Consider the following 25,406-nt stretch of genomic DNA (forward strand, 5'->3'; position numbering starts at 1 on the left):
TTCCCTCCCTACACCCCTCCACCTCTCCAAGTCCCTCTCTTGCTTTATAGTGCTCCTTGAAAAACACTTCTTTGGCTCAGTGTCCTTCTTTGTCTGTTTAGAAGAATACGGGGTGATATAATTGAGTCGTTTAAGATGATTAAAGGATTTGATAAGGTAGATAGAGAGAAACTATTTCCTTTTGTGGAGTAGTCCAGAACAAGCGGGCATAACCTTAAAGTTAGAGCTAAGCCATTCAGGGGTGATGTCAGGAAGCACTCTGTCACACAAAGTGTAGTGGTAATCTGGAACACTCTTCCCCCAAAAAGTTGTTGCGGCTAGGTCAATTGAAAATTTCAAAACTGATAGATTTTTGTTAGGCAAGGGTATTAAGGGGTAGGGAACCAAGGCAGGAAAATTGAGTTAAGGTACAGATCAGCCATGATCTAATTGAATGGTGGAACAGGCTCGAGGGGCTGAATGGCCTACTCATGTTCCGATGTTCCTACGCCTCCATGAAGCACCTTGGATGTTTTCCCAATTTAAAGCTGCTATATAAATGCAAGTTGTTATTGTTATACTGTAAACTATTGCTTTATTGTTTTTTTTGACAGGTAACTCTTATCAAAAACCTTGAAGTGTATGGCTTAGATCCTCAGATCGTAGGAAATGCCCTTCAGCTGAGAGCTCAGGCCAGTGTAACTATGAATCAAGTCCCTGGTACAAAGGATAAGATCTTACTTCAGGTTCAAGGCAACCAGGTTAATCATATTGCCAAGCTCCTAACAGGCAAGTATTTTAATTTAAAACAAAGTGTCCACAGGTAAAATAGAACCATCTACTTAACACTTACGCCCTTAGAATTTGGCATGATCTGTGTATTCATTTAAACTATATGAAATGTATTTTACATTAGGAGCTATTCTTCTTGAAGCATGAGACAAACTCTGACAGTATAAAACACTAATGTAGACGTATTGGCATGGTGACCAAAGGCAGTTTTTTTAAAGGACTTAGTATGATTTGGGAAAGTAATGATGTTAGCACATGTTAAGTGGAGGTGGGTACTGATGAGAGGGATATTAAGGAAACTGGACATCACTGTTAGAGGGGAAAAGCTGAAAGAAAAGTGGATCAGTCCTAGAAATACTATACATGGAGTATGGAACAGATACATACCACTAGGGAAGATGGTTAACAGAAGCAAAAGCCCGATGTGGGCTAAAATGGAAGTAAAGCAGGGAATGGGGTGGGGGGGCAGGAGAGAGATTGCCTCTAAAGTATCTAAAGCTGCAGGTAGCACAGTGGACTGAGATGAATACAAAAGCAAGGTAATGGAGGTTAAAAAAATTAGTCAGAAGAGCTAAAATATAAAATGAGGAAGCATTTCCCTCTCTACATATTTTTTTAATATATATTATATATAATATATATATTCATAGCAAACAGGCGAAAGAGGAAATGGTAGGTCATTGAAAGATCCAACAGTGACATGATATCAAGGGAGAATAAGTACACCAAATTAATTCAGCTTTTCTGTGTTCAAGGAGGAAACTGTGGGCAGTTTTCCTAACATAGACGTTGAATACCTTTGCTGGAGAGGGGCGAATAGAGGAAGTAATAAAAGAAATAGAAATATCAGATAAGGCAATCACCGATAGGCTCAGGGAGTTCAAGGAAGACAGGGCACCAGACCTGGATGAACTTTATGCAAGGGCACCTTAAGAAGTGGCTAGCAAGATTGGTTATGCCTTGCCATTGTCTTTCGGAGAATCTGATAAACAGGAGATGTTTCCAATCCCAAGGATAGAAAAGTATATAACATAATGCCAATCTTTAAAAGGGGACATAGGGATGATTGAAGGAACTAGGGGCCAGTGGGCAATTAGGCATCCTGAAAGAGGGAATAATAAAACACCCAAATAGGTATGGTAACAGGGAGTCAGCATGAATGTATGGGTGGGAGGTCTTGCTAACAAATTTACTGGAGGAAATGATGGTCCTTTCTTATTGAGTGGAAATTCTGTGGACGTGATATATTTACATTCAAACTGCTGCCTAACTTAAAGCACCTGAGTTAGGAGGAGAGATTGAAGAATCTGGAATTGTTTCCTCTGGAGAAGAGAAGGATCAGAGGAGATATTATTCAAGTATTCAATAGAATAAACCAATTGAACCCTGATACATTTGAGATCACTACAAACTCTAAAACCAGGGGAAGCAGGCTCAAGCTTACAAGAGGGTAGGTGCAAGGAACAGCTTTACGGCGAGGGTGATGAGCATGTGGAATGGACTGCCAAGGGAGCGAGTGGTTGATAGGAATTTGTTTTTGGAACCAGTCAGTTGGACGCCAGAGTCTTTTCTGATCTTATACTCCAGTGTGATATATAGGAAAATACATGAGTTGTGTGAAATGTTTCAGTACCTGTATTAGACTATTACAGATTTTCAAAGTGTGATATATGTTGCTTGGATAAGGTACTGGGGCCTGTTGGTACATGTGGGAGAACTGTATCCCTGTACTAGGCACTGCCTAGAGTAGTAATGAGGGGAGAAATTTCAGAAGGGAGGGGTTTAAAAAAAGCACGCAGCTGATTTTTAATTGAGAATATTTTCCTCTATACCCCTCCATTGACTGGAATCAGTGCTACCTTGTCTTACATTTCCCCAACAGATGTCATATTTTCTCATGAGATGTGCTATATTTACGCAAAACAAGCTATTAATTTGGGGTGTTTCCATTTAAGAAGCCCTGGATGTCATGAGTGGACATTTGGGGAGAAGAGGCAAAGACTTGGTGTGGTCCCTTTAATTTTTAATTGAAGGGGAACACTCCATTGGTAGATGGGGGAAGCAAATAATTTCATTATAAAATAGTCCCCGCATATATAATTTATAAATACTATTCATCCCAAAGGGTTAATTTATTATTGTGTAGCAGTTGTTGAATGTTATGTCAAAGTGTGATATTTTAATTAAATATTATGCATTCCTTTGGTTTCCACAATGTTGACATCTTTGTAGCTGACCACAAGAAAAAGATGTTCTGAGAATTGTTCTGTTCAGTCTAACGTTTGTTTTGTGATCATGTTACAGAGGAGTACAGGATCCCTCCGAAGTATATTGAAGGTTTGAACAAAGCTCCAAAACCTGGCAAGAAGAAACGATGACATGGTTTATTATAATAATGGCGAGGGATCCAGACACAGCAATAGAACCACTGCCGATATCTGTTCCTGTCAGTTTATTACAAGACTATTTAATTTGTGATAGACTTTCCACTGAACCATGTATAAGAAAGCAGATTGGTCTGCTTTTTTGTATTAAACTATTCTATCTGAAGAAAGTGCACTACTGTTGGAAAGGAATGACCCTAACTGAAAACTACATGTGAACTCTGAGTAGGTGAAAACATTATGGGAGATAATTTGCATTAGCTGCAGGAACAATGAGTTATCTGAGATATCCAACACCTTCATTACTGGACAGTGTATCTGAGTTATCCCAGTCCCCAAAGCTTCCATAGCAACAGTCACTCCACAGCAAAGGTAATTCATTGCGTGAAGCACTTAGAGACATTTCAATGTGATAAGGTGCTATTTAAATGTAGGTAGTATTATTGTAATAAAAATTGCAAGCACTAAACCTTTCAGCAGTATGTGTTTATTATGTAATGGGGATGGATAATTAAAGTGTGGGGTTACCTCATAGTGTTGATTTCAGTTAAATGCAGGTGGTTTAAATGCAAAACTAAATTTCAGGTTTTCTAGTTGGTTGAGCTCTCTGAAACAAACGTTTGAGATCACCAAGTGTCCTCTTCCCTCCCCACCCCACCCCGGCCCAATATGAAATAATTCTTGACAAACCGAAGCTCAGAACACTCATTCTTAATTTTAAAAAAGGGTAGTAACTGAAAACAGTGATATTCCACAACATGCTTGCAGTTAGTTTTGATCTCTTGTACCTTAATTTATTTGTAACTATTTAGTAATTGCATTATATACAGTATAGACTGGATAAAAGCTGACTAATTCACACTATGTGGCTCATGGAATTGTAATCAGTAAGCATTAGAAAACAAGAATATGTGTGCATCAGTTTATCTTACTAACTCTAAGATGGATTTTGCCACAATACAAATTTTAATACGCAAACTCGCTATATAGAAGCAGTGGCAGCATTAAGCATTAGCTCAGATATAGTGTGACTGGGGTGCATTTATACTCTAGGTTTAGCTTCACTGCAATGCAGTTTCATCTTTGTGCCAATGCTAAACTTGAGTTGTGTAAATTGGGCGATGAGGCCCGAGCTGACTCCCAAGCAAAGTGGAGTGAAACTCCCCCCTCCAGGGGACTCTCTCTGCTTCAGTCTAATATCAGGTCAAGCCCTGACCTTTGAATAAGGCTGCGTTCACACTATAATTGCAGCTTTGTGGCAAAGCAAAACTGCTTCGCTCAGATGAAGAATAAAGCACCCTTTAAAGTGTTCAACAATGTACTGTAACCAGAACATCATTTTATACACCAATGTGACACTTTTCTTGCAACAGCCATCCATCTGGGCTCTCTGAATGAGATCATCAATTTAGTGTCAAATCAGTAAAGGATTTATGTGTCGGCACATGTACATTTCTTTACTCCTCCACTGCAATGGGAAATTTGTCATTTAAGATATATTTGCATTCCTTATTCCTGTTTGGAAAAAAGTATTGCATCGCATTTTTCTACATTAAATGGCATTTGTCATTTAACTGCCCAATTTCCTAGCCTGTTTATGAGCTCCTGCATTTCTCCTGACAATTGCTGCACCTCTCAGTTTGATATTATCAGCAAACTTCGACATCTGCTGCTTTATATACATGCATCTATAATATATTAAAAAGTGAGTGGTCTCAAAATTCTGAAGATGTTGCACCACTGAGCCAGAATACAGCCTGCCTCTCCCTCCTTATAGAGCAAGAATTCTACCGCCAATCCCCTTCCCCACACTCAGGAAGTTATCAGCCCTCAACCTCCCCATGCACCAAGAAAGTTTTTGGCTGTTAACCACCCCACCCGTAAGCAACATTTTGCCACTCAATCCTTGCCCCCGCCCCCCAAACTGTGTAATTATTTACACCTCAACGCACACCAATAAGCAAGATTTTGACCCATTCCACCACTCCCCCTCAGATTGCATTTCCCATTCCAACCCACCCACTGGCTGCTAACCCTTTGCTCCCCATCCCCCCCCCCACTAGCTGCAGTTGCCCCATAGAAACAACCCCCCCTCCCTTAAATTCCCTTTTTACAGTAACTTCCGAGTACATTTCCCATCCACAGCAACCCTCATCACCACTGGCTGTATTTCTCCTCTCTGATGGAGACATTCAGGCATTTGAGGCAACGCAGAGAAAAAGCTACAAGGCTGATCCCTTGTCCCCAAGGTCTGAGTTATGAGGAAAAACTGGAAAAACCTGGGCTTTTTAGCTTGGAAAGGAGGTGTCTGAGATGTGATCTTCAAGATATACAAGACTCATGGCAATGGTAAAGGTAAATCCAGAACATGACTTTATATTAAATTGTAGGAGGAAGGGGACACAGATTCAAATTAGTAAAAGGAAAATTTAGGACTGATATCGGGAAGTTTAACGTCACATGGAGAGTGGTCAATACATGGAATGACCTTTTAGATAGAATAGTGGAGGCAAAATTGATGGAGTCATTTAAGAAACAACTAGATGTTGCAATGGGGGAGCTGTAGAGTTTATTTGGATGGATGTACTAGGATGGGCCGAATAGCCTTCCTCGACCATAATTATCTTGTGAAAGTGAAAGCATTTGCCATGTTAGGATTACATATGGATCAGATATGGGTGTTTCTGGAGTTGCCTGTGCTTATGTTGTAATTGCACTCAAATCCATACCAGATGGTCATAAGTTTCAGTTCCAGGAACACTTATTCCTCGAATCTGCTGCCTTAGGGTGAGTTTTATGTTATAGCCATGCCACAAAAGGGGAGGGATTTATCATCTCGGGAAGGAGAGAAAACTTACTCTAAATTAGGTTTACCTGTTCGTATTTTTTTAAGTAAGCAATGGAGAACAGCTTTAAATATGAAAGTGATTGGTTGAAAGAGACTAAGTATTTTCTGCAGTTGGAAAAGTTGTAATTTATTAAGTAATTCTACAGAAATTACATTTTGACATCAAACACCACTTTTATATTTTTGCAAAGAAACAGTTGGATTACAACCTAACAAATCTTGTACATTCAAACATTCAAATGAATGCAATTTCTCTATTAAATGAAACAAGCAACAAGTCAGTAATACAGAGTGACACCACTCTTATGACAACATCTAAAAACATCAAATACATTTTGATGTCAATATGAAGTATTGTATTACTCGATTGACTTATTGTGAAAGACCACAAAATCCCTTATAATATCCTAGTCAGTCTGACAAATCAAATGCACCGAAGATCACACCTTATTCATACAAAATGTATCAATGACCTTACATTACATTTACCATCCTTAATTAATGTAATATATGGTGCTTTAATCATAATTTGAAACTTCTCTGCATTCTAAAATTGTAAAATGTCAGCAGGATGCTACTTGTAACAAGCAGTACAGTTTTCTCAAACATGTCACTTAGTTGCAAAGAGGCTCTAAATTGTTCTTTTTCTTCCTCATATCACCAATTAATTCAGGTCCAATTAGCAGAACAAAGAGGCAGTAACCAAAGAAGAAAAATGCTCCTCCATTATGAGGACCAGCAACTTTTCTTAACCATTTCCCTAGTCTATTTTTCTCTCCTGGCTTGTGCTTTGGGTTTTAGTTTTTAAAAGATCAATATTTTGTACTTTTTTGAGTTTTCTCTCCCAGTTACAGTGTTTCAATTGAATTTGCACTTTTTTGAACATTATATATTGTGTTTGGCCAAACTTATTTGTTGGTTTTCCAACAAAGACGACTCAACCTATTCTTGCCAAAGTGAAGCCCACACGAAGGTTGGAAAGATGAAGACCATTGTTCAACATTTGTTTCTGGATATCGCCATGTGCACTAGTCCTGACTAGCCGCTAAGGAACATGAATCAAATGTGGCCACATACTCCTATTATCTGAATCTCAAGGGTTTCCAGCAGCATCAGGTTAGTTAGGTAACATATGTTCCCATGTCTGTTAACACCATCAGAGACGTGGATTGACTTATTGTGACTTTCCAAGGCAGGTGAATAGCTAGATGATGTTCTGATGAGCTTCCCTACTTCTAGGAGCCTTAATATGGCTTTATGACCCTTGATGGACAATTCCATCCATTTAAACCTCTGGGTTTAACTGATTTCTCAACAGTATATTTTTAATTGCTCTCACTTCAGCGATATGAATTGGCCAGCTGAGTATACTTTTGATTCATAACTTTTCAAAACTCATTTGGTCTTTGACCATCAGCTTCCACTTGAGGTCTTTTCTCTCCCCCAACGCCTGCCAATCTTTTGGTGTCCCAGTCTTTATGTCCCAACCCAAAAGGTGCTTGCAAAACATGTAGTCTCACTAGCTTTTTACTTTGAAGAAGGATAAGCAGACATTGCAGGCCTCTGCAAACAAGGTTGCTAGATAGTTGTGCTCTTGTACTCCATAAACATATTTAATGCGGAGCCAGCTTATTCTCAGATGATACATCACTTGCTGTGGACAAATATAGTGAATTGTTACGGATAGATATGGCCCCCATGTTAGCTGATATTGTGCCCTCTCCTCAGATACTGTCCCCCTCCCCTTCAAATCTGCCATCATCACACCCCTCCTCAAAAAACCCACCCTTGACCCCTCTGCCCTTGCAAACTTTCGCCCCATCTCCAACCTCCCTTTCTTCTCCAAAGTTCTTGAATGTGTTATTGCCTCCCAAATCCGTGCCCATCGCCCCTGCGCAGTGCTGAAACAGTCCTTGTCAAAGTCACAAATGACATTCTATGTGACTGTGACCATGGTAAACTATCCCTCCTCATCCTTCTCGACCTGTGTGCAGCCTTTGACACGGTTGACCACACCATCCTCCTGCAATGTCTCTCCTCCGTCGTCCAGCTGGGTGGAACTGCGCTCTCCTGATTTCATTCTTATCTATCCAGTCGTTGCCAGAGAACCTCCTGCAATGGCTTCTCTTTCCCGCTCCCGCACCATTACCTCTGGAGTCCCCCAAGGATCTATCCTTGACCCCCTGTTATTTCTCATCTACATGCTGCCCCTTTGCGACTTCGTCCAAAAACACAATGTCAGTTCCATATGACAACACTCAGTTCTACCTCACAACCACCTCCCTCAACCCCTCCACTGTCTCTCATTTGTCACACTGCTTGTCCAACATCCAGTACTGGATGAGCAAAAATTGCCTCCAACTAAATATTAGGAAGATTGAAGCCATTGTCTTTGGTCCCCGCCGCAAACTCCATTCCCTAGCCACTGACTCCATCCCTCTCCCTGGTCACTGTCTAAGGCTGAACCAGAACGATTGCAACCTTAGCATCCTATTTAACCCTGAGATGAGCTTCCGACCACATATCTACTCCATCACCAAGACTGCCTACTTCCACCTCCGTAACATTGCCCGTCTCCACCCCTGCCTCAGCTTATCTGCTGCTGAAACCCTCATCCATGCCTTTGTTACGTCTAGACTGGACTATTCCAATGCTCTCCTGGCTATCCTCCCATCTTCCACCCTCCATAAACTTGAGCTCATCCAAAACTCTGCTGCCTGTATCCCAACACGCACCAAGTCCCGTTCTCCCATCACCCCTGTGCTCGCTGACCTACGTTGGCTCCTGGTCTGGAAATGCCTCAATTTTAAAATTCTCATCTTTGTTTTCAAATCCCTTCATGGCCTCACCCCTCCCTATCTTTGTAATCTCCTCCAGCTCTGTGCTCCTCCAATTCTTGCCTCTTGCATAGCCCCGATTTTAATTGCTCCACTATTGGCGGCCGTGCCTTCCACTGCCTAGGTCCTAAGGACTGGAATTCCCTCCCTAAGCCTCTCCGTCTCTCTCTCTCTCCTCCTTTAAGATGCTCCTTAAAACCTACCTCTTTGACCAAGCTTTTGGTCACCTGTCCTAATATTTCCTTACGTGGCTCGGTGTCAAATTTTGTTTGATAACGCTCCTGTGAAGCGCCTTGGGACGTTTCACTACGTTAAAGGTGCTATATAAATGCAAGTTGTTGTTGTTATGGGTTTCTTGATCATCAGTGTATACCTGCACTCAATATTCTAAATTATGTTGACTTCCACAGTTGAGGATGGTTTTGGTTGAGTCCATTTAAATTTCTGCAGTTGGATAAATATATTTTAAGTTGATTAGATTTTGGGCCTATAGAATGTTACCCCTCATGGGGGAATCTAAAACTAGGGGACATAGTCTCAGAATAAGAGGTCGCCTGTTTAAGATGGAAATGAGGAGGAATTTCTTCTCCAAAAGGGTCATGAATCTTTGGAATTCTTTAGCCCAAAAAGCTGTGGAGGCTGAGTCATTGAATACATTCAAGGTTGAGTTAGACAAATTTTTGATCAGCAAGGGAGTCAAAGGATATGGGGAAAGGGCGGGAAAGTGGAGTTGAGGTAAAAATCAGATCAGCCATGATCTCACTCAATTTCGGAGCAGGCTCAAGGGGCCAAATGGCCTATTCCTGCTCCTATCTCTTATGGCCTTTCTTCCCAACTGCTTACTTCCTAATCAGGTACTGCTTGCTGCTTCTCCATGGCGATATCTAGATCAACAAATCAAGAGAATGATTAAAAACAGATTTCCACCACAAAAGTTCTTTGTTCCCTTCCAGGGTGAATATCCTCTCAATTATCTTTGGACTTGACTTTTTGGAATCTTATTATTTACTTCTCTTAGAATTCTCCAATAAAGATTATAATCCTTGCTCTTGGATCAACTTTTCCTGCATCAACACCGACCCTACTGTTTTGTGCTCCGATGTTTATCATTAGTGTTTCCGCCTCCAATGGTAGGTTTCTGGTTTGTTAGTTGACAGAGGAAACAATACAAGGTCGGCCTTATTAGATGGTAGGAGGAGCTTCTTTCTTGCTTATGCAATTACCTCCTATTTTCTGGGACTGAACACTGAATTAGGGAAGTGAAGACCTCTGGGGAAAAAAACTTTCCATGTAGGTGAAACTTTACCCGTTGTGTGCTTGTATCTCATTGAGGTGAAGTCTAGTAATATTGGTAAATAGAAGGTGCGCTAACTCGTAGCATTGAACAGGTCTTGGTCAAGTATGGCACAGATCAGGAACAATACAATGCTCCTCCCATGTCGCTCCAACAATATGCTGCAGTCTAAATATTAGAAGAGCGCACTCAAGAATGCTGTGGTCCCTTTTCAAACCGATTTTGACAACACTTTTGTACTGGATTCATATCTAATGGGAAAGGGGCTGAGGTTACCCAGAGTCAGCTCACTGGGGATCATCAACAACTGCCCAATAGAGGAGGTTTTTATTTGTTCTGGGCTGAGTTTCAAACCCACATCCCATAGATGAACAGTGTTCTAGTGAGTTTTGGCATCCAGTCCTACAGTATATTTTTTTCTAAATGACCATATATAGCTTTAGTTTACTTTAACTTATGACAGCATAAAGGAAAACAAGATTGCAAAATGGCATATCACAGTTAGATCTGTAAAATTTAGCAGAAATAATGTTTTTTTATTTTCTTTACGAAATCCAGCGACAAACCAGTGCAACAATCAAGTACTTTGTAACATCTAGATTTGTTGGTAGTTATCCCTTACACCCTAAATTGGCATTTTCAACAATTTGGCACTAATTACTTAGAAAGTACTAGTTTGTGGGATTTTGCTGTTCAGCTCTCAACTTTCAGTAGTAGGATATATTCAATGGGGAACATAAAATGATGTTGGTAGTTAATTGTGTCAGAAATAGCAGTATCTATTGTTTTGGTGAAAATGCTTGATGTATTCTAGGCTTTGTTAACATAATAATTGTACACAGAATCTCTTCCACTGCATGTCACTGCATGCACCAATATTTAAAAGTGACATTAATATTAACAAATTTACTAAGGAATTATGTATTTAATTAATGTTGGAAGCATGCATCTATTAACAGTCATGCCTTTTATTAACCTTTTTGAGCACCGAATGTTCTATGAGACTTTCAAAATAACCATTTATGTTGTCTCAGCTGTTAAACATTTAAATCTGATTCCAAGTGTTTGAAACAGAATTCCAGAAGTTTATGAAGCCATAGATTATCCTTGTACTGCAGTACTTAGCAATCGTGTTCTATTGTCTTTTTCACCAAATAATATTTGAAATTAGGTTCTAATAATAGATAGGTTTAATAACACTGGAGAAGTGAAACACCAACCACAGATCCTAATTGAAATTCCTAACTTAAACTCAGCTGGATGTGGAACTTCAAAAGCACACATTCTGTTAATGGAACAGTATACTGTAGCCAACTCTCTCCACGGAATTAATTGTAATATCTTAACATTGGGTTATATCCCTTACAACACAGGCTCAAATATCACAAAAAGAATACTAATAGTAATTTAATATTGGATTTTAGAAAGTAAAATATGCTTACTTTACACAAGCAGTAGTGTCTCCAATCCGCGTACAACACATCTAGAAATGCTACTCCCATATCATGTCCCCCACAGTGTCTGGTCTATCTCAGGCTGGGTACCCCACAGTAGCCATTCTCAAAGTCTAGATGTCCACAGTGTGCTGCTTTTTCCCCGTAGCACCTGCTGCCTCTCCTTCAACTGGTCCCCTGCAGCAATACATCCGTGGTAACAGATCCTCCCTGCAGCATGTAATGTTCTTAAACTTTGGCTACTCATGTCTGCAGCTGCTCCTCTTCCCGATGGCAGTGGCAGCTCCTCTATGCAGCAGATGGCTACTCACTTTTCAACCAGTATCCACTGAATGGAAGTATAAGATTCACACAGAGCTAGTTCACCTCTCCACTGTGAGATCCCAGGGACTGACTGCGTTCCATACTAAACAGTCTTCATTAAGAAACCTGTGCAAGTACAAAATAAGCATGATTTTTTTTGTTTAATTTTGCAATAAAATAAGAGCTGTGCACAATAGAAAACATGATGGGAAATTGTCATTATGAGTCACAAGGATCACCTATATAATGCACTCAGGTAGTAAAAACAGTATTCAGTATTTTCCCATACAACAGATTGTTTTTAATAAAAATTATACTGGCTGACTTTTTTTTAATATTTAGTTTTTACTACGGTGCCGGATGATACTATGCAGGAATGGATATCGATAACATTGCAGACCAGAATGGCCAAAGACACTACAGCTAAATTAGAGGGCCAATCCACCTTCTATTTTAAGGTAAAATTCCTATTCCCTAAACCCACAGAAACTACGTTGAACCTTGTACTATTAGGATAACAGCTCTTAAAAACAAACCAAAAAATTACTTGGTTCCTAAAGTGACTTTTATGCTCTCCCTGGGGTAGTTGAAGCAAAAACCTTGTCATATACACTTTAAGATTAATAAATAGTGAAATTTTATGTGACACAAACTGTGCACTAACTGATATGTCAGCGCTACATTACAAATGCCAGAAAAGTGCTATGGCCCCTGCTGCCGAAAAATCTATTTTGATGACATAAAAATATTAATTTAGATCCAGTCGTCTTTATTAATCTTGATGCAAAAAAACATTGTGCAGTCCTCAAAGTGAAAATGGCAACGTTCTAATCTAATAGAACTTGCATTCCAACATATGTGATTGGATTATCAAGTCACCACTGCACTTATTTGGAGTGAAAAGGAATTGAATTCACATTGTTTTGTTCTTCCCAGTTGTTTTCGGTTAGTTATTGAATGTTGGTACCAAAACAGCAGCGAGCAGAAAATATGCCGTAATAACTCCTAGCTGCTGATCAATCTGCTCTCACTGTATTCCATGAATGCACAGTAATATCCATTTATATACAAGTTTTATAAAAGTCCCAGTTTCCTGTCATTCACAGCAATGACATAATATAGTCTACGTCTGATAATTAAAAGCCGTTTTTTGTGCAATCATTTCTGAATTAGCCAACCATTTGAACTAAGCAATGTAAATGACACAGCAATGTGGGAATTTTGATGTTAAAAATAAAATTAGATCATCAGATAATCAAAATTAAAACAAATCTGAATCACGTATTGTAGAATAATCTACTTTAATCCAACTATCTACATGCGAATAATGGTTATATGTCTATATTTACTCATTGGGTGGTGATGTCTTGAACTTTGGGTAAAATTCTTCTTTTAATGAAAAACAGGAGAATGGCTGTATTGAATGTCCACGAAGATAACAAGCTTCAAAGCTGCATGTTCCTGTGATTTCGTTAACAGGCTGCTAAATATGGAGACAAACAAGCATTTATCCTGTTTTTCATTAAAAGAGGAATTTCACCCCTTAAATATCAGGTCAGCTTTAAAAATAACAAGCAATGAATTGTGAGGTTAGTTTTTAGTGGTGTATCTGTTTAAAAAAAATGAAGTCACAAAACAGGATGAGCAAGTTATTGAGGTAAAGTTATTGAGCAAGTTTTTATTTTCCATGCGTATGACTTTCAAATTGGGGAAAGGCAATGGTAGATTTTGTGGCCAGTGTTGTTTCCTTATAAACATTTAACATGCTGGTACTAAGTTCCACTTTGCGTTGTTTTAATGCAGAAGTTGATCCTCATTTTACATGGATTAACTACTGCTTTACAGGAATTTAGAATGTGTACATTAAATGCTTTTATGAGAACAGCATTGGTTAGAAAGTTTCCAGCATCCACCTCCGTAATTCTTTGTCTTATCTGGTTATGTGAAAAGTTAAATGTTTTCACATTTTCTTTTAAGTGCCGAGCATTTGAAACGAAAAATATTTTAACAGATTTTTATAACTAATTGGCGACGTCATCAGAAGTTGCATATGAGTATTATTGGTTCTGTTCTTAATCATAAAATCAGTTTTGAATGGAGAACGATTTAGTTGTTGATATTAGACATGCTTATGATATTTAGGCAATTACAAAGTGTGCAGTTTTTAGTGACTTCTACGCAGACAGACCCTAGCACTGCACACATAGTGTTGTAGTATCAGAGGTTCCCAAAGGACACACACACTTGCAGTCTGTAAAGTGACTTCATCTCAAAGTAAATGAAGTTTCTGGCTCATGGGACTAGTATACTTTAAGCTCATAACAGTGGCTTACGGCAAAAATATTAAACTATTTGTGCAAATTAACAGTCATCAATACTTCACATTTAGCAATCAGCTTGTTGGGCAACAAGCTGCTGTGAAATAAGATGGATTTTTCCTTCTTTCCCTCCTCCCCCGCCCCCGCCCCCTCACCATGTCAGTAGCATTTCTTTTCTTAATATGGAGATATCTGGATGTTGCTGCACGATCCATGTAATCCTAAATTCTTTGTTCTAAGGGACTTTCCAGAGAGGTGTACAAGCGCAATGGTGTTTATGGGATTCGTTTTCATATCAGACAGAACAGTGTAATTCTTTGTTTTGAACCAATCCTTTTTCAATTCTGCAGAACAGTCACTGGCCCCGGGCTTGTTGCTAGATTCCACTGTCGTTAAAGAATGGTTTTGCTCTCCTATTTGAAGTGTCTTGAACAAGTTTTCAACCCCTGCCAAAGTGTCAACTTCTTTTTCAAACAATAGGATGGCCAATTGTTCACTATATTTCGCTTTAGCCTCCCATTGTAATTGAGAAGATTTCCTGCTTTCTTCCGTTACTATTTGGTCATCGACTTTGACGTTTTCTGCTTTAGCGCTGTCGGTCTGGTCTTCTAGTAGGCCGACTGTATCGCTGCAGCCCGACTTAGCTTTCAAGTTCCTGGCCAGACCTTTCCGGGGGACTTTCTTTTGAGAACACCAAGGAACAGATAGTTTATTTTTTTGTTCTTTATCTATGGGCTGCGGCATCCTGGGGCTCGGAGTATGGTGGACTCGGTTGCTTTTGCTTTTGCCGCTGTTCTTTAGCTTTTTGCCACCAAGGAAACGATTTATGACTTTAGACTTTTTCGAACGAAGTGGTGTACCAGAAGAGCAAGAATCATTACTACCTGCAAAGAAAGAAGCATACCTTGTATGTTACTCAGTACTCTTTCAGCAGCATTTTAAAATTGGATTTTTAAATTCATATTCTTTCCAGACTGGCTGCATATAGTTTTTAGCAGGGCAAAATATATTAAAAGGATAAAAACAGAAAATGCTGGAAATACTCAGCAAGTCAGGCAGCATCGGTGGAGAAAGAAACAGAGTTAACATTTTAGGTCGATGACCCTTCGTCAAAACTGGAAGAAGTTGAAGATTAAACAGTTTTTAAACAAGTACAGAGCCACGGAAAAAGATGGAGGAAGGGGAGGGGAGGAAAGAACAAAAGGGAAGGTCTCTGACAGGGTGGAGGGCACGAGTAATTAAATGACAAAAGGGATGATGGTGCAAGGCAAGGAGGGTGGTGAAGGGACAGGTTAAGAAACAAAAAATGGGTCTGGAGGAGCTGTGAATGGCAACAGCAGAACCATTACCAGCACCTGCTGTCTGGAAAAAATGGGAGCACTGGTTCATACCATCCTCCTTTTGCTTTTGATATTAAAAGGATAGTTGGTTTGAACCTAGTGATGATGAAGAGGGGTGGGAGGAGGGTCGTATGGAGCATAAACACCGGCATGGACCAGTTGGACCAAATGGCCTCTTTCTGTGCTGTGCATTCTATGTAATTCTATAAGCCACCAAGCTTTGCTTATCAAGATGCTCTACTAAACATCTGAGATGCAGACTAATGGTAAACAAAAATGAGGGAGCCTATTTTCCTGCCCAACCCCCTGCACCAGCAGTAAACAGGACCTGTGCACCTGAAGTGCTCCGCTCCTATTCAGGCCTAGGAGCAGCAGTATTTCCTTTCCCGGGCCATTACTATGGCCCAGGGGCACCCACAGCACAGGCCCATCCCCTGGCAGGGTCTCGTGCTGGTAAAATGAGGAAATTTGAGTGCCTCTCAGGTTTGCAGCTGCATAATTCGGCCTCCAAGATGAAGGTCAGAAGCCGGAAGGCTCTCTAAACATCCTTGGAGTTGGGGGGAGGTGGAAAAAATAAAAAAATTCAGCTTAGCTTCCTGTCTTTGGGTTGCTCTGGGATCTCTACAGATCCTCTAGAGGATTAGGGTCTGGCGGCAGGTCCATAGCAGCAGGTTTGATTGGACAGTCCTGAACTGGGGCACCCAGTGAGCCCAGAAAAATGTGGTGGAAGGCAGTGAAGGCTCTCTCCCACGTCGTTTGTATGCCTGCAGTGGGCCCGTGCCTATTGCAGGCAAGGGTCTCGAGCTTCCCCTCCCCCTGTGAAAATCTAAGGGCAACATAAAGGAGGCGGAGACCTGATAAAACAGATCGTTGCCATCTTTTTCTGACCTTTACACCTAACGGGCATTCCCCAATGTTGAAGGTCAGGAAAATCGAGCCCAGACTCTCTTGTTAAATCCCGTCCTTTATTTATAGGTATATAACACCGACATGTTCAAAATATGCAAAAAGGTGCAACTATATGAAATTTTTACAATAAAATCTGTAGTATTTGAAGCCTCACACTGTAGGGTCCTATTCTGTACCTAGGCCTTGAATTTCCTGTGTGGGCGCATCCCGGAAGTTAGATCCGAAAATGTGCCCATTCCCATTCTCCCAATCTCATAACTACCAAAATTAAAATACACAATAAACATACAAGAGAAAGTTAGTAACATTTCACTGAACTCCTGGTAAGTGAATAAAATACAGGGGACAGATGTTACTTGTTGAACAGCAACTGACTGTAGTGACTTCAGCAACATCTAATGACAGACAATGGGCATTAACACTGTTGAACCACGTGTGCAATTTGGTTGATCTGCAGACAATGTCCAACCTAAACTTTTAACCTTGACTTGCTTTTGCTCTTTGAAGCTGAAGTTTAGCTCATGAGCCTAGTGTTTGGATTCCCCACCTGAACAGCATCCCAGTCTGAAACGTCAACCCTGGCCCAGTGCAATTTCTGCAACAGCTTCTACTTCCAATTATATTATTGTAGCAAAAAAGAACCTTGGCACATCTATTTAAATAATAAATCCTGTTAGATTACTTTCCCCCTCTCTGCAAAGTGCTTTTTGTTCTTTAGAGGGTCCTAAGGAAATAATACTATCAGACACCATGGAGCCAATAATGTGTTAGACTGTGCCTGAAATACACAGTATCTCGAGTACTGAAGCCTCACACTATAGGGTCCTACTCTGTACCTAGGCCTTGAATTTCCTATGTGGGCGCATTCCGGAAGTTAGACCCGAAAATTTGCCCATTCCCGTGTCCATTCTCCCAATCTCAAGATACGCCAGAATTCCCTGCAAAATATAATTAGAATATGCCCAAAAGTAAAAATGGGCCTAAATTAGCCTAAACAATCAGGACTCAAGGAAAGCACCGAACTCACTATTCCTTTTTTAAGTATGAAAATTCAACGTTCAACTCATTCAGCCATCTTTTATGTAAATTAAGCACAGCAGGTTTAAGAACCTGCAATGGGGGAAGCTGTCCAAGTTCCAAAGATACTAACCACCTTTAGTGTGTTAACATAAGGAACCTTGTGTTGGCATTGTACTTGGTGCGTTTTACTTGCCACATTTGATAGATGACACGGTCAATGCTGTGAAGCAGCATCAGTACACAGTGCCTTGTAGGAACATGAGCAAACCCATGCATTTAGAAAGATGAGCGTTTGGCACAGTTCACCACATTCTGTCTCTATGATGATGTGTCAAATTTACAGTGAAGGGCAATGAAGAAATTTTGCAAGACAACCTATTAAGATATTGACAAGTTTTCACATTTACTTTGGATACCTTGCATAGGGCAAAAAATGTCTTCTCATCTGTTCCTAGAGGAGATTGCATTTATGCACTCTATCACCTCCATCTGCGTTGCTCTGCTAGCACTCTTTATTGCTGGGTGGCCCTTTCCCCCAAATAGGGCTATTCTTCGCTGCAGAACCCTCTGATTGGTAAGTGCAGCAATTCTGCCCCCGACCATTTTTATGACAAAACAGAAGCACACTTTTAAGGGCAGCCAACAGCCCTTTACTTGTACTGGAAGTCCTACCCATATGACCTCAGCACACATGTGTCATGTGCTATGTACTAAATATGAAAATATAGGGAGAACATATGAACATATGAAATTGACAGCCGGCAGAAGACCAGCTGATCCATCAAGCCAGCCCCACACCATGATGGCCGAAGCATCGTGACTAAGCACTCTCCTCTGCCCCCACCACCCCGGCCCATCCCCACTCCGCAGCCATGTAATCTCTAGGGAGAGGCACCGCAATGCTGGGAACACTATCGGCTTCAAAGTCTGTTTCAATTCTGAGTTAACTTCATTTCTATGTTCATCAGACAAGCTCTTCAATAGTTAAGTTATATGATACTGTGCACTGACAAAATAGAAAATAACTTAACAGTGTTCACATATTTGAAAAGTAGGCTTGAAAGAACACCATGAATGAATAATTTTATCTTTGCACATTAAATTTGATGTAAATCCATTCACATGGACATAAATCATGTTTTATATGGATATTCTGAACCTAAATCGCACAGCTGCGATAATATTTTTCAAACATTAATGGTTGATAGATATATAACACTTTACCATGTCTGGGGGTCAGGCACTGGTTTTGTTGCTGTCGCTTGCTCATTTTTGAGTACTGCTGCTTCGACATGGTTGTATGTGTTGCCATTTTCTCCGTGCTGTTTAATGCCATCTGATGCTGCAATCCATTCTCACCAGCTGTTGCTTGAACCATCTTGGCAATATTGCAGCTACTTTTTCGCTTTTCACTTTGAGCTAGTGAAAGTTAGGGGGCAAAACACACAGAAATAATTGTTTTAAGTTACTTTCCTGAATGTATAGCTTTTTACTGAATTTCCAGTATTATATACTGTGATTGGGCCCTCTATCATTATCTGTGTGTCAAAAGTTTGCATTTAGTACATGTTTGTCACACCTCAAAGGTACCACACGTGAAAGCATCAAACTTTTTGCACATGCAAAATTTGTGTCACACGTCCATCGGATTTGATTGACTCAAATGCTATATTCATAAATACATAAATAGCAAGAAATCACAATCTTTAAAAAGAGGAAGAAAGACGGTTATTTCCCGCTGATGATGATATTTATAAGCAGATGTCAATATATAGAAATTCCCCTCAGCAAAAGCAATTTAAAAAGCTGTGGGTATTTAAACCACTTCCCCCCCCCCCCCAGAAGGGGACAAGTCTGGTTAAATATAGATAAGCAAAGCTGCTCAGACTCTGGACTACCCATCACAGTGGATCAGCTAGTACTTGAAAATAATCCAATAGTACAAAATTAAAGGTAGCAGAACCGTGATTTGGTTGGCCCTACTGCGCCCCAGGGTCATGTGAGATACAGTTGCGAGACTGTTATGATGGGCTATGAGGTCGTCAAAAGTAGCACATCCAAGATGGCAGACCCCTATTTTTCAATATTTAATTTTATCAGAGACTATTACTACCAAATCACTTGAAGAGACACATAAGCAATAGCCAGCAAATTATCTGTAGAATTGCACACAGTGCATACATAGATGGAAGGTATCTGTCACGACATTTTTAACTCCACCATGCATGTCTCAACCAAAATCAACTAATTTGGAGTACAGCTGAGAACTCTGTATAAATAGCAGTAATTTCTATCATGCTACCCCACACTATATTAGAAAAAAAAAGACTTGAAAGACTTGCATTTATATAGTGCCTTTTATGACCTTGGGATGCCTCAAAGCGCTTTACAGCCAATAAAATACATTTGACGTGTAGTCACTGTTGTAAGAAATGTAAGATCAATAAGTGCACAGATACTATGTATACTGTAATACTATATTTTTATATCTTATAGTAAATGGCCCGTGATGTTGCCCACAGTCAGTTAATGAATATAAGTTTTTTTATACATCAAGATGGGAAACTCAAAATCTTGCTCCATAGAGCCACTTTGTGGTCAGAGACTGCAACTATGTCGTGACAGCTGATATAGTAAAATTGAATGGGAAATGTTGACATCGCAATTAACAATGGTAATGCTCATGGAAAAGCTTGACCAAGTTTAGTAAAACAGGAAGTGTGTGACCTATGCAGGATTTCTAATAATATATATATATATATAGAATTATTCCCTATATTTTAAAACTATTAATAAAAAGGATTGACAAGGCTTGTGTTTGGCCCTGAAATTCTACAGAGGTTCTACCTGTCTCCCACTGGAGTTACGCTGGGATATTGGTAGAACCACCCTGGAATTTCAGGGCAAATGTATCTAGGATATACATTTTACAGAATTAATATGTAAATAGGAATTCAGTAGAAAGGTGAATATTGTAAGAAGTAGGAAGTGAGCACCAATAGGTGTTTTTTTATTTAACGTCACTTGTGTCTCCCTCAGCCATTCTTGATCACCTCGAACTATGCACCATCGGCGGCCTAGCTGTTGCCTGATGCTTTGAAACTGGTTATATGGAATTGTTCAAAACCAGTGATGATCTGCCTTTTCTTCCTATTCCTACAGGGAAATGCCTGGCATCCCCTTGGCACCTTCCTGTGGTGAGCTTGTTGAATTTGCTAACTCACTGCGTGTAGGACCAACAGCATGCATTTATGTTCCCTCTTCATGATGTATAGCATGTTAGTACTCCAGCATTCTGTGCCAGCACTTTGACAGGAGTTTAACAGCAGTTGCAAAATGGAAGGGCATGATACTTTGAACTGGACTTTTATCCTAAAAAGGCAAATTTTTAGCATGTTCACCTTTTTCTCTGTTCCTACCTAGTTTCAGAACAGCATTGGCAAAGTCCTGCATGGGCTTGATGGGCTGAATAGCCTCCTTCTGTGCTGTAACCATTCTATGATTCTAAGTCTTGGCAGTAGTTGTGCCAGAGAATGTGCATGGTTCAAAGTGACTAGGAACTGGTCTGCTTTTTCCATAGGCAGCCTAGACAACACTTATTTCTATCAGAAGTGTTTAGTGGCTTTCAACATTTTTCATGTTCCTTGTTATTTTGTCTATAAGGAACCAAAACTAGAAACATTCAATGGAATTGAACATTTTGAAATTAGTTGACTCTGGGCAAATACATATTTATCATATTATTTGTAGTCCCTTTTATCCACAGTCTCTTTTGTTGAATATACTAGTTTTCAGTCCTCTTTCCCACCTCCCCAATCTATTCTCAGTAGTGATAACACCTCTGGCCCCAATCATTTATTATATAATATATTCATTTTATTCTGGTACTTTTGATATCTATTTTTCTACACAGCACTCTCCCACACCCACGCATCTCACTCCCCAAACCATTTTCTGCAGCACTGATATTACTAATCTTCCAAGGTGTTGCTGGATGTTCCCCCATTGTTTCTCTGATCTTTGACTCTGACATTCTCCCCTTTCATTTCTTTTTTCTTGTCCTCCTCAGACTTTTCCCACTATAGTCACAATGGTAACAGAGCTGAATATTATTCCCCTGTTACCTGTTTTTTGACAGTTCTGTGGATTAGGTGCATGTGGGTAGTCCACTGCAGAAAGGAGGGTACAGGTTCCATCAGTCCCATTTGATGCTCTCCTCTTACATTGAGTTTCTTTCAAGTGGTAGCTATAAGGAAGCAACAAAAAAATAATCATATCAAATTGCTGCAGTGGAAGAGTTTGAAATGAGGCATTGTCTGGTTTTTAGCACGTAGGGAAACTACCTTGAGGCAGTGACCATTGCCTGGAATGGGGTGTGACTGTACTTCTTTCTCAGTTCAACCACTTGTGGGAAGGGGAAAGTCGCCATTGAATACACCGCCTGCAAGACATGTAGCAATGCTTTTTAGATGTACAAACTAAAGCATAATTCTAGTTTATAACTTATAAGCATCAGAGAGGCTATATTTTTCGACTGGTGCTGTTCCTGTACCAGTAGCTAATGCACTATTAGTTAATCCTTCTGTGTGGTTTTTAAATGCAGGCAGTAGCTGGGTTAATGCCCGTGTTAAAAAACCCACAGAGGAAACTGGTGCGAGCGCATTAAGTGCTCATATGGGAACAATGCTGGTCGTAAAATATACCCCTGGTTAAAAACAGTGTCATAATTGTAAATACGACTGTGTGTTATATTTAAAGTTCAGCAGACGAATACCTACACTTCCTGTCTGGCTGCATGCTCTTTGGTGAGCTGTAAATTATCAGAAGCCTACTGCTGGGTTGGTTTCCACAATCAAGCATACCATACCCCAGGTCAGCAAGCAAACTATGGCTCCGGGATTCGAGTTATTAAATCAAAATGGAGTGTTCCTTATTCCTGAGTGTTAAAATGAGGGAACTGCGCTCTAATTTAACCCTTCTCCTACTGAAAAAGAATGTCACGGGGGAAGATTTCCAGTGTTCACTACTTGCAGCAAAATCATAAACACATTCATTAAATATGATTTTGCTGTAAATAACAAACAGCGGAAATCTCCCCCTCCGTCTCCCCCCATATAGTCAGCATGGCAAATGATAGTTCCTGCACTTCTAAGATTAAAATGGTAACCACACAGTAATTACTGAGTTGAGTTCGGTGTTGTGTAGAATTGATTCTGCACAAAATACTCCTAATAGAAAAATAAATGGAGCAACCAGGAGAATCTTCTTTGTCAGGACAGGCCATTTTCATTTTTCCTCCTCTCTTAAGGTGTCCTCGTATTACAAACCATTCCCTAGGTAAGGGAAATCAGTTCATATGCCTTTGTCAATACTGTTCTTAAGAGGATTGCTAGAAGGCATGAAAGAAATATAAATGTAGGGGAATGTACAATCAAACAGAAGAATTGAAACATGTACAAAATGAATGAAAAAAAACTATGTGATTATTGACCATTTTCTGCATCCCCCTAACTAATAGAGGATGCAAAAAAAAATTGCTTGTAAGCAGGGCAATTGGAAAAACATGGCCACCTTTTATTTGCAAAACCCACGGAAATTGTGCCCTGCCCCAAAAGCATTTCCCCCCACCCCTTGCGAATTTTGGCTCCCCTTGTAAAAATCATCCTGTTCTGTTCCCTAAATTCCCTCCCAATGTTACTCTTGGCTCCCACTTAATACTGCTGCTTTGCTCCAGGAACAGGTTCTATCACATACAGCAGGCAGAAATTCTGGCTGCAATACCTGGCAGAGTCTGACCCACGAGCAAAGCAGCAGCATCCGGAGTTGGAGCTGGGAGCAGCAGAAAAAAGCAAAGTGGAGAAAATTACCTCTGCAACCTGGGGAGGGGAAAGATTGTCTCCATGAACTAGAGGATAATAGAGTACCTCAGTGACCTGGGGCGGGGGGAAAGAGTGCCTCATGAACTAGGGGGGAGAAGAGTACCCCAGTGACCTGGACGATCAAATGCTCTAAAGACACAACGGTTCCTGTGCTGTTTATGGTCATGGATGTGCCATCTGTGAAATGTAATGGGCCAGAGTTAAATAGTGTGGGTTGTGAGGTTGAATTAATATGCCGGAATGTTGCTCAATTACCTTTGGGGGTAGGGAAGACGCTTCACAGAATTTTTGTTTGGGAGTTTTGCCAGTGGTTGTTTGATTTCCTCCCTCAGGATAGTGAGTCAATGGTTACCATTAATAGGGCAAATTGCCCATGTTCTGTGAAGGGCATGGGCTTGGTAGGCTGAATGACCCTTTCTTGTCACATTTTTTAATGTTTTGGTATCAGATGGAGTGACTCAACCTGATTTTCCACCTTTGCTTCGTCTCTCCCTAATGGCCTGAGACTGGAATCCTGCCACGTGGGGCATTGTGAGTCATTTGTACCATTCCAGGACACATCACATTGGAATAAGAATGTCACCACAAAAATGTCAAAATATTTATATTCCTCTATATTTAAATAATAATAATGATTAAAGCTGTCCCTTATACCACACTTGGCAGCACATCTAGATGAAAACTGTTGGTGCCATTTGAACAAGACCCAGCCCTTGCTTTAAATTTGTGACTCTAGACAACTGTTGCTAACAACTGCAGCCACTCCCCAGCACAACTTGTCCACGAAAACAAAAGAGGAAAAAATATATCCTAGTGTGTTTGAGGCAAAATGTTCTGATGAAAGTACAGTTCTCAGAATTCCACACTGTCTTGTGAATCGATCCGTTGCATGAAGAATGTTTTGTGTTGGGGAACAGCAATGAGACCAACATTAGTATCATTTTCATATGGGACAAAAAGGCATACTCTTGTTCTACCTTGCTTACAACGACTTGGTTCGTAAATAAACACAATGGCTTTTGGTTTCTATGAAATAATCAGGTCAATGTTGTTTGATTGGAGTACATAATGGTACAAGATGTACGATGTGTTCTGGAGAATTCTGTTGGCCCCAGTTGTTAGAATGTAAATCCAATGTTGGATCACCACCTTGGGTTTGGTTTGCTCCTGCCAGCACAGTGAAGCATGGCAATGTGCCAGCAAGTCTGTACTTGATTTTTACTGTTGCAGTATTTGGTTGTAGCAAAATAATTGAAGCACTAGTTAGGACAGTCAGTGATTGCTGATAATTAGGTGTAACTCGGTTATAATGGTGATCCAACATTGCAGATCCTAAACAGTCTTCCTTACTTGAAGGGCCATGATGTGGAGATGCCGGTGATGGACTGGGGTTGACAATTGTAAACAATTTTACAACACCAAGTTATAGTCCAGCAATTTTATTTTAAATTCACAAGCTTTCGGAGGCTTCCTCCTTCGTTCACCTGACGAAGGAGGAAGCCTCCGAAAGCTTGTGAATTTAAAATAAAATTGCTGGACTATAACTTGGTGTTGTAAAATTGTTTACTTGAAGGGAGCTGTGTCTTTATTCAAATAACTTCTGAGGAAAACTTACTCCCACCCCTCCATAGTAAAACTATCAATAATCTTCTAAATCTGCTTGTGGGATCGGGGGAGGGGAGCTGGGTGTGGGGGGTCAGAAAGCACATTAGGCACATCTTAACATAGCACATTTGGTCTCTGAATTTTAGAAGCACATTATGTAGTCAATTTTAATGGACCCAATGGTCTTTTCCCAATCTGTGACAGGTGCAGGGATATGAATGAACAGGTGCTAGCAGCCCTCCATACTTTTCCCAGATTGCTGTTCTTCCTGTGACAGCCTAGACATTGAGTATTGGCAGACTATCCAACTTTTGGGGTGGTGGGGGGGGTATTAGAGCTGCGATTGACCCTGTCCTCACCTTGTATCCACATACATGCACCTTACAGGAAGGTATCTTTTTCCTACTTAGCCTAAAGGCACTGACGGCACCTCCAACAATGCAG

General features: G+C 40.2%; 2 protein-coding genes across 2 annotated transcripts in view; one reads left to right on the plus strand and one right to left on the minus strand.

Moving 5' to 3' along the window:
- eif2d (eukaryotic translation initiation factor 2D) overlaps positions 1-3,629 on the plus strand; it is a 34,709-nt gene extending 31,080 nt beyond the window's left edge. The window contains exons 14-15 of the mRNA XM_068007537.1: positions 594-768; positions 3,076-3,629. Coding sequence (XP_067863638.1) covers positions 594-768; positions 3,076-3,149 — 249 coding nt within the window. The 3' untranslated portion in view covers positions 3,150-3,629. The remainder of the gene's footprint in view (positions 1-593; positions 769-3,075) is intronic.
- Positions 3,630-11,359: 7,730 nt separating this feature from the next.
- LOC137344720 (TBC1 domain family member 30-like) overlaps positions 11,360-25,406 on the minus strand; it is a 68,853-nt gene continuing 54,806 nt past the window's right edge. The window contains exons 9-13 of the mRNA XM_068007851.1: positions 21,822-21,919; positions 21,603-21,724; positions 18,703-18,897; positions 14,365-15,093; positions 11,360-12,017 (exon numbers count right to left, since the gene is read on the minus strand). Coding sequence (XP_067863952.1) covers positions 14,387-15,093; positions 18,703-18,897; positions 21,603-21,724; positions 21,822-21,919 — 1,122 coding nt within the window. The 3' untranslated portion in view covers positions 11,360-12,017; positions 14,365-14,386. The remainder of the gene's footprint in view (positions 12,018-14,364; positions 15,094-18,702; positions 18,898-21,602; positions 21,725-21,821; positions 21,920-25,406) is intronic.

This window comes from Heptranchias perlo, chromosome 27 (genome assembly GCF_035084215.1).
Source record: "Heptranchias perlo isolate sHepPer1 chromosome 27, sHepPer1.hap1, whole genome shotgun sequence".
NCBI lineage: Eukaryota > Metazoa > Chordata > Chondrichthyes > Hexanchiformes > Hexanchidae > Heptranchias > Heptranchias perlo.